The sequence below is a fragment of the Triticum dicoccoides genome, chromosome 2A (assembly GCF_002162155.2).
Source record: "Triticum dicoccoides isolate Atlit2015 ecotype Zavitan chromosome 2A, WEW_v2.0, whole genome shotgun sequence".
Taxonomy (NCBI): Eukaryota; Viridiplantae; Streptophyta; class Magnoliopsida; order Poales; family Poaceae; genus Triticum; species Triticum dicoccoides.
The window spans coordinates 534,267,865-534,281,846 of record NC_041382.1 but is presented as its reverse complement, the minus strand read 5'-3'; the positions used below and the strand labels follow the sequence as shown (position 1 = coordinate 534,281,846).

Genomic DNA, 13,982 nt, shown 5'->3' with positions numbered 1-13,982 from the left:
GGCTGCTGCTGCTGCCATGGGGACCGAGGGTGAGGCTGCTACTGATGCTCATGAGGAGGACTTTGGGCCCTCTAGTGCAGAACCGTCGTGGGCACAGAAGCTTAAGCGCAAGATGAAGAAGCTTTTCTGCATGGAGTCCCATGGTCAGTACATGACTCATGTGGCGGAGAAGCATGCCAGAACGCGCCACAAGGAGCTCATGCGTCAGATGGGAGCAACAATTGCCAGTGGGTTTGAGGGTCAGATCACTGAAGAGGAGGACTGGATTCATCAGAATTGCCACTGGACCGACTTCGATGCCGAGCAGTTTTCGACCCATGATGAAGATGCAGAGATGTGATGTTCGAGATCTTCCTCCTCCCATCACCTGGAGTCGTAGTGTCACTATATGCCCTTTTTGGTGTCTCGCTGCCAAAGGGGGAGAGAGTGTAGGGATTTGCTTCTTGTGTCGTGCTTTGAGTCGTCTTGTGTTTTCTTGTGTGTTCCTTCTTTGGTTTGGTTTGGTGTGAGTCCTAAGTTCTAGTCATATGGTGTAAGACATATGCTCCCTATCGCTACCTTATTACTTATGTCATTTCAGAGTACTGTAGTTTATTGTAAGTTGCATGCTTGTCCTGTTTACTCTCTTCTCTCATATATATTGTGCTTAGTATTGTTGGACTATAAAATATAGGGGGAGTGTTGATCTGAATGTGTGTGTCGTGCCATCTCTAGGTGCACACATTCTGGGGGAGCCCATCTATATTTTGTAGTTCTTAGTTTTCTTCGTTTCATCTCTTTTCCTTGCGCAAATCCCTAGTTGTCATCAATCCACCAAAAAGGGGGAGATTGTTACGGCATATCTCTCTCAAGGTAGTTTTGGTGATTGATGACAACATGTTTGCCGACTAATATTGTGCTTTGAATAATTCACAGATTCTCCCCTGGCACGAGACACCTTCTTCCCCTCGGAGTGTATTTCAAGACGGTGTAGCTCTTTCGTTTCTTTCTCGGTGGACTAGTTGCATAGAGGGCACCATACTATCAAGAGGGGGTCCGCTGGGGTTTTGCATGAGTGGAATCATCACGTACACATCAGCTTCTCACCCTCCGAGCTTTCCCTGTCCATTTAAGAGATCTCTCCTCTCTTCCATGTCCTGTCTGGGTCTAAGCGGCAGTACCGTGCACCCAGCGGTAGTACCGCTGAGAAGCCACAAGCGACAGTACCGCTCCGCAGCGGTAGTACCGTCGTGGCTCCACAGCAGTAGTACTGCTGGGGGCCTGGCACCTCCGCCTGGTCCTCAGCTTCTTTGAGAGATCCCTTCTCCCTCTCTCTCTCCCCCAGTGGTAGTACCGCACTGCCTGCGGTACTACGGCCGAAGGGTCACAAGCGGCAGTACCGCTCCACAGCGGTACTACCGCCCTTGACCCCACTGCCGTAGTACCGTTGGGCAGTCTGGCTCCTACCGCCTCGATTCGAGAGGTCTTTTTCTCGTGTCGGGTTTTGCGGCACTAGTCACGGTTGTAGTGGCGGTAGTACCGTTCCTGGAGCGGTAGTACCGCCCTACCACCGCGGTAGTACCGCAGTTGGATCTGTTCCCTACTAGTCTCCTCAGCGCGGCAGTACCGCTAGCTGGCGCGGCAGTACCGCTGTCCTAGCGGTAGTACCGCCCCCTCTCAGCAGTAGTACCGCCCTGTGCGGGGCTGGTTGGTGGGGGGCAACGGGATTGTTGCCCCCACTATAAAAGGGAGTCCCCTTCTTCCTTCTCACCTACCTCTTCTCTTCACAAGCTCCATTTATTGCTCAAGCTCCATTAAATACTCCAAGCTTCATTTTCGCCCGATCTATCTCTCTAGCCAATCAAACTTGTTGATTTGTTCGGGAGTGGTTGAGAAGGCTCCGATCTACACTTCCACCAAGGGATTTTCGATTCCCCCACTCATCCCTAGTGGATCTTGTTACTCTTGGGTGTTTGAGCACCCTAGACGGTTGAGGTCACCTCGGAGCCATATTCCATTGTGGTGAAGCTTCGTGGTCTTGTTGGGAGCCTCCGATTAAGTTGTGGAGATTGCCCCAACCTTGTTTGTAAAGGTTCGGTCGCCGCCTTCAAGGGCACCAATAGTGGAATCACGGCATCTCGCATTGTGTGAGGGCGTGAGGAGAATACGGTGGCCCTAGTGGCTTCTTGGGGAGCATTGTGCCTCCACACCGCTCCAACGGAGACGTACTTCCCTTCAAAAAGAAGGAACTTCAGTAACACATCCTCGTCTTCACCGGATCCACTCTTGGTTATCTCTTACCTTTACTTGTGCAAGCTCTTTAGTGTTTCTACCCTTGCTTGCTTGTATGCTTGTTGTTATTGCATCATATAGGTTGCTCACCTAGTTGCACATATAGACAACCTACTTTGATGCAAAGTTTAATTTGGTAAAGAAAAGCTAAAAATTGGTAGTTGCCTATTCACCCTCCCCCCCCCCTCTAGTCAACCATATCGATCCTTTCAACTCGCTTAGTCGGTTATACTACATTCTCCCCGACTGTCTCAAGCCGTATAATGACTTTAGTAGCTTTACGCAATACATGTTGCGATTAGCTTTTGGATCTGAAATCTTCAGTCCCTCAGGAACTTTCATATAGATATCCGTCTTAAGTGACCCATATAAATATGCTGTCACCACATCCATCAATTGGATATACAAATTCATTTTGCACTGCCAGTGATATCAAGTATTGGTACGTGATTCCACTCATCACAGGAGAATATGTTTCATCATAATCGATGCCGGGTCTCTGTGTAAACCCTCGTGCTACAAGCCTCGCTTTATATCTCACCAACTCATTATTTTCGTTCCATTTACGAACAAAAACCCATTTTGCCCCCACGGGGAAAACATTAGGAGGAGTAGGTATTGCTGCAGTAAATACCCCTCTCTTGGCAAGCGAGCGCAATTCGTCCTCTATTGCAACCTTCCAGTTGGACCAGTCTGAGCGTTTCATACACTCTGCCATGGACTTAGGTTCATGATCCAATGCCAGGTCATCTGCAATCTTTGAGGCAAAAATATGTCAACAATTGTAGTCTTTCTATTGAATGATTCTCCTGATTCAACATAGTTGATGGAAATCTCATCAATACCTTCTGACTCATCATGATTTCCCACAACAATCGAGTCACGGTGTACCGATGTCCCAGCACCAATATTTGTGTGCACAGTTGTGTTGGGTTGTGCTGGGTTCTGGATGCATAAGATCCTTCAGGTGTCTTTCAACACTAGGTTGAATATCAACTCGCGGTTGACCTGCATTTGCTATTTGAGGGATCCTCATTTCCCACGGACGCTTCTGAGAAGCATTGTCCTTTTTGTCCAGTTTTCTCCCCCTCTTGGGCGGTTGAGTGGTCTTATGAGATATCTCAACTCTCTCTGGAACATTCATAGCAGGAACATGGGATTTAGTGACACCTTTATAATCAGTAAATGCATCTGGCAGATTATTTGCAATATTTTGCAAATTAATAATCTTCTGAACTTCCAGTTCAGATTCATTTGTACGTGGATCTAAGGACTGAATGCCTTTGACATTCCAATCTATTTCCCGGCATTCTTTGTGGTTCTTTTCTCCCCCTAATGCCGGAAAATTGTCCTCATCGAAGATACAATCAGCGTACCGGGCTATAAATAGATCCCCTGTTAGAGGTTCCAGGTACTTTATAATCGACGGAGAATTGTACCCCACATAGATTCCCATTTTTCTATGTGGACCCATCGATGTACGCTGAGGTGGTGATATCGGTACGTACACAGCGCATCCGAATCTTCGAAGATGGGAAATACTTGGTTGATTTCCACGTACTAACTGCAACGGGAAGGCCGTATGATATGCAGTTGGTCGAATTTGTATCAACTCCGCGGCATGCAATACCGCATGTCCCCAACAAGATGTTGGAAGATTACAGTTCTGTAGGAGTGGTCTTGCTATCAACTCGATCATCTTGATAAGTGATTCCGCAAGACCATTTTGTGTGTGTACATATGGTACAAAATGCTCCACAGTTATGCCCAAAGCTAGGCAGTAATCATTGAATGCTCGTGAACTAAATTCAGCAGCATTATCCATTCTGATGGATTTTATCCTGTGTTCAGGATGATTTGCCCTCAGTTTAATGATTTGAGCGATCAGCTTTGCAAAAGCATGGTTCCTTGTTGATAATAGATACACATTGGACCATCTTGTTGATGCATCAATGAGCACCATAAAATATCTAAATGGTCCCGATAGTGGTTGAATTGGACCACATATATCTCCTTGAATGCGTTCAAGAAAATTAAGTGGTTCATTCTTGATCTTCAGATATGAAGGTCTTGTGATTAATTTCTCAGTTGCACATGCAGTGCATACGAAAATCCGAGGATTTGGGGAAATTAGCAACCGTTATGTTGTGTCCAGTTGAACCATCAATAATTTTTCTCATCATCCCTACACCAGGATGACCCAGGCGATCATGCCATATCTTGAACTTGTCAAGATTCTAAAAAATTATTTTGCATGCCAAATGTTGCTCTGGCTTGATGTATGTGTAATATAGTCCAGAAGATAGAGCAGGCAGTCTCTCATGGGTTTCCTTGTTGGATCCCTTCTGTTGAGTTATGAGTAGGCTTTCAACCGCATTGTCTTCATGAGTTTCAATGTGGTAGCCATTCATGCGGATATCCTTAAAACTCAACAGGATACGAGTCGAATCCGGATACAATAAAGCCTCCTGGATTTCAAGTTTTGTACCATTCGGGAGTGTAAATATGGCTTAACCAGAACTAACAATTACTGTGTCATGATCACCAATTGTCATAACACTTCCCTTACTCTTTTTGAGACTTCGGAAGTATTTAACTTCTCGTAGAATTGTGTTAGAGGCACCACTGTCCACTAAACAAATTTCCTCCTCCATTGGATTGTTTCTCGAAGTTTTATATAGAGTAAAAGAATAAAATTCATTATTTATTCAATCTCATATAGAAATAACACATACATTACAATATCTCATAAAGGAAAAGAGTGCAATATTAATGATCTTATGATCTTAACAGGTTATATCTTAGGAGATTTCTCCCTCTGAATTTTGCAAGTCTCGAAGTCGTCGCATACCAATTCTAGTTACATATTTATGAACAGAGAACTTGGTAAGGACTTAGTAAACAGATCGGCAAGGTTGTTGCATGACTTCGTTTGCAAAATACCTATCTCCCCCTTTTCGTGCTGATAACGTGTAAAGAATGATTTGATCGAACCGTAACTTTCATTGATGATCCATGAGGATTATACACATAGGGAACCGTCGCCACGAACGGATGCGTCGGATGCGTCCGATCGTTGGGGTCATGGGAATGTTGAACGGGTGCCTGTAGCAACCGACGTCCGTTTACACAAGGGAGGATTATCCCTAATAACAGAATTAATTTAAATCCTAACAGCTACTACACGATGAGTGCGGACGCGAGCAGGCCTGATGACACGTACGAGCAGGAAGCTGCCTGGGACCGGAACGCGGACGGTGGTCGGTAGACCTTGACCCTGTGCGACCGAGCCAGAGGCGCCCAAGCCCGACGCGGTGCGCTGGTCGTGCCTGGATGTGGTGGTGGTGCCTTGGCGTCGGGCGCCAGGCTGGAACTTGGGTTGGACCGGGCTAGAGCGGCGCCGGAACTCAATATCTGGATCATCTTACGTTCTTCGCACAGTACATCCTCTGAAAAGAATACGTCCAATGCACGCCGTGGCGATATCGTCAGACAAAGATGAATGACTAATGAAAGCTCCATGATTTACAGTATAACTGTACCGAAAAATCAACTCACAGGAGGAAAACACGAATACAAGAATAATCTCAGTGCTGCTTCCGGGAACCAAGCCTTCAAATTGTCCATAGATCTGGAGTCTCTGGACTATATTAGCTGGCACGGATTTTCAGCACGACGGACTTACATTTGGCGGCAGAGACTTTGCGGGAGGAGACAATTTACACAGGCTTGGGTTCTGGGTTACACGATCGTGTTCCAGGCAGGGGCTTGTCTACTCCAGTGCAGTTACGACTCCAAGAAGAGTTGTCTTCAGTCAATCACTTTCGTCGCTATCATACTGGCAGAGGGACTGAAGAACATTGGTCTTCTTCCCTTCTGAAGCTTCATTTTTTTCCTCGGTGGCCGGTGCTTTGCCGTTATCTTGGACAGCTGTGGATTCAGTCTTCTGTTTCTTCTGAGGATTTGCGGTTGCAGCAGCGGGCTTTGGTTTTACTATGAATTTGGGCATCTTAGATGCAAAGCTCTTGTTTCCTGTAGGAGCAATGTTCGACTGTGAGGAACCCGTTTGTTTTCAAAATAGAATGCTATTTGACCACATAACAAGAAAATAGCACAGGTAATACTAGAGGCAAATAGCGACATAAACAGGGTTGACATTCGCAATCCATGATAAAATATAGTGATGGCTCAAATAAGCTATATGTGGATCAGGCTCAGTGCATATTAAAACAACGAATTATCGAATGTTGGATTCTGCATGTGCAGTCATAGCTAGAACTTAACAATATTAGTGATACTGTGAAAACATGATAAACGCATATGAGGGCCTACCTTCCTTACTGGCACTCTCAGGTGCATTAGCTTTGGTCAATACATCTGTTGGATTTAACACTGCTTCAGAAGATCCATTGATCTGCAGAAAAAAAATTAACCGTCAGCTGCTCAAATAAACAAGTTCAATAGACGTTGCACTGAAAAACAAATACAAGAAAATATTCATGGCAACAAGAAAAGCAAGCCTCATATAAAAACTGCAGAATATCTTCAATAGAAATTGATACAATGAGAGAGACTCCATAAGACATAAACACCATTAGATTTATGGCAATGTTCGATATATCTTCTGTACAGCTGCTGCCTTGTGACCATGAGGTCATGGGTTCAAGTCCTGGAAACAGCCTCTTACAGAAATGTAGGGAAAGGCTGCGTACTATAGACCCAAAGTGGTCGGACCCTTCCCTGGACCCTGCGCAAGCGGGAGCTACATGCACCAGGTTGCCCTTTTTTTTCGATATATCTTCTATGCTACATATTGCTTAATGACCAGCATTTTACTCTTACCAGTGAATTAACATCTTCCTTCATATTAAGCTTCAACAATTGCTATAATCAATGCAAACTGAAAGCATCCTAGAGAAACCACAACAAATACTTCACAGAAGACAATTACTTTGGTACTTCCAAGTTTAGTTATTAGCTAGCTTACATATTGAACACATATCTACTACTATAACACAGAGTTTCGTCTCCCGTCCCGCCCAAAGAACAGCCACAGTCTAGACGGGGAATAAAATCCACACACGCATGATGCCGGAAAAAAAGAGCCCACACATGCCCAAGCACGCCAGCCTCCAATCTAAAAAACACACGCCCACACGCACCGACCCACATCCCTGCGGGTGACAGCATCCTTGCTCCCTTCCCAACTCACAATCAGAGTCCATCTCCAACAGCCGCGGCACACGCCTTTCATTGCCACCTCCCCTCATCTCGTGCCTCGCAGGCGACATCCAAGGACCGGTAACGATGTCTTCCCTAATCTCTGACGTCCGCCCCCTTCCCTCTGTCCAACACCGCTACCTTCAACTACGTCCACTCGTCGCTTCAACCTGGACTCCGCGTACTACATCTTCGACTGATGCCGCACACTGTTTCTCCGACTAGCGTCGTCAAGCGCTTCGGCGGCGGCGGCCAGGCCCTCCAACGACGCCTTCCCCTCTGACCAACTCACTACTGGGATAACACGAGTAGTGGGATAACACACACTGATGTTTGACATTACTTATTTGCTCTATGTAGAGAATAACAAAAGTGGAAAGCAACTTTGCCTATTTAACTATATATAACTTCCAAATTAAGCCCGTCTTCACTAATGGTTTTTTGTTATATTTTTAAATGATAAACTACTTCGGTTGGAAGGAAGAAACTACATTTCCTACTGAGGACTTTGTCGTGAGAAATTGAGAAGGCAGAAGCTTACATGTAACAGGGAGTAGTGCTCTAAGTTACATATTACATGACTGGACACTACTATACAACTTCCGTATAAATGTAAAACAGTAGAGTGGAATATGCATGTCGACTGCGGTATGTTTTAACTACTTCATTGTCCTTGCAGCAAAAAGAGATTACTTAGCTTCCGAGATGTGCTATTGTCGATGTGATCAAACATGTCCTATTTCTGTTTCACATTCCATCTGGTTGTTGGTTACTGAAAACCTATCTTACTGAAAACCTATCTGGTCATTGCTGTTTGTGCGATGGAATTATACATGTTCAATATAATATGTTCTTTAAAACTGATAACTGGAGCAAAAAAAATCCTACTACCTTTGTTGAAGTAATTTGATAAGTTCAAGCACATGTACATATGCTGTTGTGTATTTTCTCACGCTACTTCAGATGAGATTAAGGTTATGACAATGTGCATTTATTTTTCTGTGGCACATATATATGCTCCTAGATTTATTGGTTTAATAAAAAAGGATGGGATTTGGGTCACACATGCACACATAGTTCTCCTTGCTCATTTAAGAAAAAAATGGTTTTCCAATATTTTGAGTACTACTATGTTTATATAAAAAAAAACAAATTCATATGCCGTCACGGCACACGGGCACCTTACTAGTCTATATAGAAAAGCTGCACATTTACAGTTTACATATCAAGAGGAATGTCGGAATGCTTCAAATGAAGCAAGCGACGACAAATGATAAAATGACATATTTTGAAGTTGTAACTGATGGCTGCTTTGTCAGGTCAACTAGTTTGGGAATATGGAATTAAATTCAAGCTAGTTGTCTACAGTGATGTTTCTGCAATTGAACTTCAGAGCATAGAACCTACAATATAAAATAGAAACAGAAAAGAAAAGGAAGAATACACAATACAGTGAGACAAGTACCTTTAACATGACACTTGGCTTTCCTAGTATACCAAAATCTTCATCATCGTCATCATCGTCTTCGATCCGTTTAACATAATCTTTTGAGTTCTGCAATAACCAGCAGTATGAGACGATTAGAAAAAATTCAAATGCAAGTTTGCACATGCAGGCACATATGAAAATTGACATAGAGGATTACTCGAAAAGTGATTGATTTGATGAGTTCTTCGTCTTCTTCATCTAGTTCTGCTACTGTTTTTTCCTCCTGTAACCGCACACAAAATGACCAATATTAGAGACAAAAGATTTTAGATAAGAAAATGATACCAGGACTACCATGCCATAAGCTAATCTACATAATACCCAAAATATGACACGTTACATGTGAACATTTTATCAAATATACAGAAAACAAAATCTGTGAGATCTTGCCTTCTGATGAGCGGAATGCTTCAAAATTTCAAGCATCTGGTCAACGGAGACTCCAGCATGTCTAGACTGTAAACAGCACAAGAAAACAGTGTCAGTACTTTGCATATATAAGTACAGAAGAATGGCAAGATGCCCAGATCGTACCTTCATAGACCGCATTTCTTCTAAAGCAGCAAGTATGTCCATGTCCTGCTTTGAATCCATTGCTCTGTTCTCCAGTGCTCTCATTGCATCGCCCATCTCCTCCTCTTCTCGTTTTCTCTTCTGTTTGTCCACAACCTGAACAACGTAAAATACATCACCATGATTAAATTGAAACTCAAGCTGGTCGAAACATAGAAGCTGTACTTAGAATTTGCCATATATCACTCACCTCATCCTCTTTCCGCCAAGGTTCAAAATTGCGACTAGCCCCAGATTCCACCGTGTAGTCTGAATTCTGAGGGTCTGTTTTGAAAGTCATCTCAGCTGAGCACCTAGTACACTTGAAGTAAAACCTAAATATTTGTATGCCCAAGTATGTCTGGGCATAGAAGAAACATAATCACATTAGCATGGATTTGCATTGTATCGGTATCAGTAACCAAAATACGCATCATCAACATGGATACAAAATTCAAGTTTCAAGCAATGGAAGGTTATGCTTCCCCATATATAGTGATAAACACTGGATGCAAATAGTGGTTGTAAATTGGACTCGACACTCTCAGAATAACAGTTGAACTGCATTATGGCTAGAAGATAGGGCAGGGTGCTTCGAGATTAAATGTGAATTAAAGCATCTCCAGCAGATCACTAGAGAACTCCCCCTATAAGTGGTTATATGGGCTCTACCAATAGAATTATTGGTATTCGCATGTGTTCTGACATGTGGGGCCAAGATGTCGGTGAGCTAAAAAATCTTCCTCTCTCTCTCTCTCTTCTTCACGAATTCTCTCATGGCACGAGGCAGGGAGGCGTGCCGGCAGTCGTGGGGGCAGCGACAGAGGCGAGGAGGTGCGCCGGCGACCGGGGCGGTGATGCTGGTGGTGAGGTGCGCGCCAGCGGCAGGGGCGGGGTCGGAGGTGGCGCAGTGGGATTTAATGGTGGCTCGGTGATGTGGCATTTATAGGGTGGGTTGCACCTTCCCCCTCTATATAGGGCGAGTTGGGGTGGGTTTTTTGGTGATCACCAAGAAGTTTTGAGGGAAAGGGGATCTGCACCCAACTCACTGAGTTTTTTGGGCAAAGGGGATCTGCTGGAGATGCTCTTATTGACTTTGTGTGCCCCACTTTTGATATAGTACTTCATATAAACATGAACTTTGTGTTGCATGCCAATGAAGATTGTGAAAAATCAAAGCAGACAATATGATTTGAATAACTTCGTTGACTAGCCTATACAACTCGGATCACTGAGTTATAGCTTTTCGATTTTGCGCAGACCGGAACAAGCATCAATGGGCAAACGCCACACCACGGCAAAACTGACACTATCGCTTAGTAATCGGGGCATGAATCGTCTCAAATTGTGCAATTAAAAAAATAGAGCCCCCTGGGGCGCTAGGGCTAAATAACCAAGCCTAGGTATCACGACAATCGGCGTACCTCGCCGATGCAGTCCTCCTTGCGCGAGTTGAACTTGGTGCCCTTGTAGATGTACGTCCCGCAAGTGCCACAGCGGATGCTCATGGGAAGCATCATGCGCACAGTGATCTGCTTGTTCTTGGGCTGCTTCCGCCGCGGGATCTTCGCCGGGTCGAAGTCCGGCGGGTAGTACTTGTTCAGCACCTTCCGCTCACCCATCGCTCCTCCGCCGGCAAGCTCGTCGGAGCACTAGGTTGGAGGCGGCGGATCGAGGGCCTGGTGGCGTTTCGAGGGCGGCGCCTGAGAGCCGCAACTCGCAAATCGCAAAGGTAGTGGTCGGAATTTGGGTTGCGCCGGCAGGTTTTTCTTTTTCTTAGAAAAAGTATGTTTTGGTCCTCAAGTTCACCGACGGTATACGCTTGGTGCCATGAATTTTTAGGAGACACCAGTAAACATGCCCATGCGTTGTAATGAGAAAAAAAAATATTTTTTACTGTAAAGCCAAACGCCAATTATAATTACTCCGACTGGACACATAGAGAATAAATTTGATGATGACAAATATGATGGATCTAACAATAGGATATTCTTAGGGCACTAGTTTGAAACTTGGGACGTTAATCATAGTCAACTAACCAGATGGACAACCTTATCCTTAGATTACCACAGTGATAATAAAAATATCATACCCGCAATGTTTCTTTTCTATTATTGACATCATATAATAAAGATATGGTACTCCCTTCTTCCATCTATATAGTGCCTAATGCATTTTTAAGATCGCCTTTAACTATTGACAAGATTAATAGTACATGACATGCACAATGTAAAAATTATATCATTGAAAGCTCCTTTCACACACGAATTTAACGATGCGCTTTGTGTAAGTTGCATATCATAAATTATTGCTCTAGTATTTAGTCAAAGTTAGCTTTGAAAAACGCATTAGGAGGGAGTATACTTCGTTCGATGTTCACGCATGCATGCTTCTTTCGTGTGTGCTAATCATGAAGCATATCACATTAAAATTATTCGTAAAAATGTGTGTTGCTAGTGTCTTGTTTTTTATGGATACAACTTAGGAATTAGAAAAATGTTATGGTGTTTAGATTAGATCGTCAATGCCTAGCGAAAAAAATACCACATCACCCTAGCAGCCAGTTTGAGTTTGTAAGGCGCACAAACAAAGTTAAATTCAACCTCAAAACAAATATATATAGCACTAAATCCGATAATGTGTGCAGAGTTCGGAGCATTTTCGGAGAATAAACACATGTGAAACACTAAGAGCTTCTACAGCCGGGCATTCCATATCCTCAAACATTTTCGGACACGCCCGGTCAGTGACCGAGCAGGAGAGAAGCAAAACAATGACCAATTGAACCCCTCATATCATCCCTATGCGTCTGAGACTATCTGCAAACTCTCATATTGAAAACAAATGTAGGAAGAATACAAGGGCTTGTGGACGCACCCAGTCAGTCCGCCACATAGCATGCCACCCATCTTGGACCTGTTTTCACTTGTTTTATTTATTATTTTCTATTTTTATCTTCATGTCCACAATTCACGCGTAAGTGACCGGACATATAAAAGGGAAAATGAGAAGTATGACTATATGAATGAACAAATAAGAGCTTAAAATAGACACATCAGATCACTGATCGGGCGTGTCCATGGACGTTTAGAGGGCTCGATTTGCTAACTCCGATGGTAGATACTCTAACACGTCCATGTTACAGACTGGGAGATATTTACCAGTCGATGAAGGATCAAAACTACACCTTTAATTCCCGCAAAAGAAAACTACACCTTTAATTAAAAACAAAAACGTTCAACATTCGTGCATGCTAGCTAGCTAAATGTCTTTTTTTTAGAAGTCAGCCGCCCTTGATCTAAAAATAAAGAAAAGAAAAGGGAATCAGCAGCCTCGCTGGCGCTCCACGATAACACGCACACGTTCTGGTCGGTTGATAGCAAAGTTATCCATTCCGACCTCCCCTACCTCAATCTCCACGACCTTCCCCGGAACGCGCCGCCGCCTGCCCTGCACCCACTGCCCCCGGAAGATCCCTCGCTCCCCATGCCTCACCACACACACCGGTACCCCTCTCTCGCTCCCTATGCGTCACCACACACACGAGACCCCTCTCTCGCTCACCCCGCACCCCACCCCAGCTAGCGGCTATGGAGGGCTCCAAATCCGCGCGCGCCCGGGAATCCCGCGGCGGCCATGTCTCGTCCGCCGCCAGGCGGCGTCACCGTTGGGGACCCCTCGCTCCCCCGCGCGCCACTGGATCCCCTGCACCCCCTGCTCCAGGGCCACCAGCGGCCATGGCTCCTCCATCGGGATCCCCGCACCCTTGCTCCACCACCGCCACCGGTTGGGCTGCAGCCGGCGGCCCTGCTCATGCTCTGCATTTTTTTCATGCGCCTCTTTCTTTTCGATTGGCCGTGACCCTTCCCCTCAGGTTGATGCACCTCTTTCTTTTTGATTGGACGTGACCCTCACTCTCGGGCTATCGATTTGTGATGCATGGCATCTTTCTTCAGATCTCTATCTCTAGGCTAAGTCATATCTTATCTTCTTTTCTTGGCTTATTGATTCTGTTAACTTCAAACGATTATATGTTGCTAGGATTTAATGTAAAGAGACAGTGTGTGACTAATTAGAATCTAAAATTATAGCATAAGTCTAATCAATTTTTTCTCCATGACTCTATAAGGGAGGTGGGAAGAGTGATTCTTTTTATCGGGCCATAAGAAAATCTGGCCTACTGACTTACGAAGCTCTCATAACGTACGAAAACGAACGAAAATTATTAGAGCAAGGTGGACAGACCAAAACGGACGAAATTACGGTGGTAAGAAGCGATAGCCCTTTTATTAGTAGGTATAGATTTGGTCCCTCAAGTCTCAAATTTGGATAAATTTCATTTAAAATCAGGCTTAAGCGAAAAATCATCTACATGCCAGTGGTTTTATCTCTTCACTTGCCACGTGGAAGCAATTTAGTCAAACATTGACCCCACCCGCGACAACCTTCT

General features: G+C 44.5%; 1 protein-coding gene across 1 annotated transcript; it reads right to left on the bottom strand.

Moving 5' to 3' along the window:
* Nucleotides 1–5,754: 5,754 nt before the first annotated feature.
* Nucleotides 5,755–11,301, bottom strand: LOC119355222 (splicing factor YJU2-like). Its single transcript, XM_037622003.1, has 8 exons — nt 10,957–11,301; nt 9,744–9,893; nt 9,515–9,649; nt 9,371–9,436; nt 9,138–9,203; nt 8,957–9,046; nt 6,604–6,685; nt 5,755–6,303 (listed from the first exon to the last, which is right to left on the bottom strand). The coding sequence occupies exons 1-8, from the start codon at nt 11,152–11,154 to the stop codon at nt 6,086–6,088; spliced, it is 1,005 nt and encodes a 334-aa protein (XP_037477900.1). The 5' UTR covers nt 11,155–11,301; the 3' UTR covers nt 5,755–6,085.
* Between the last annotated feature and the right edge of the window lie 2,681 nt (nt 11,302–13,982).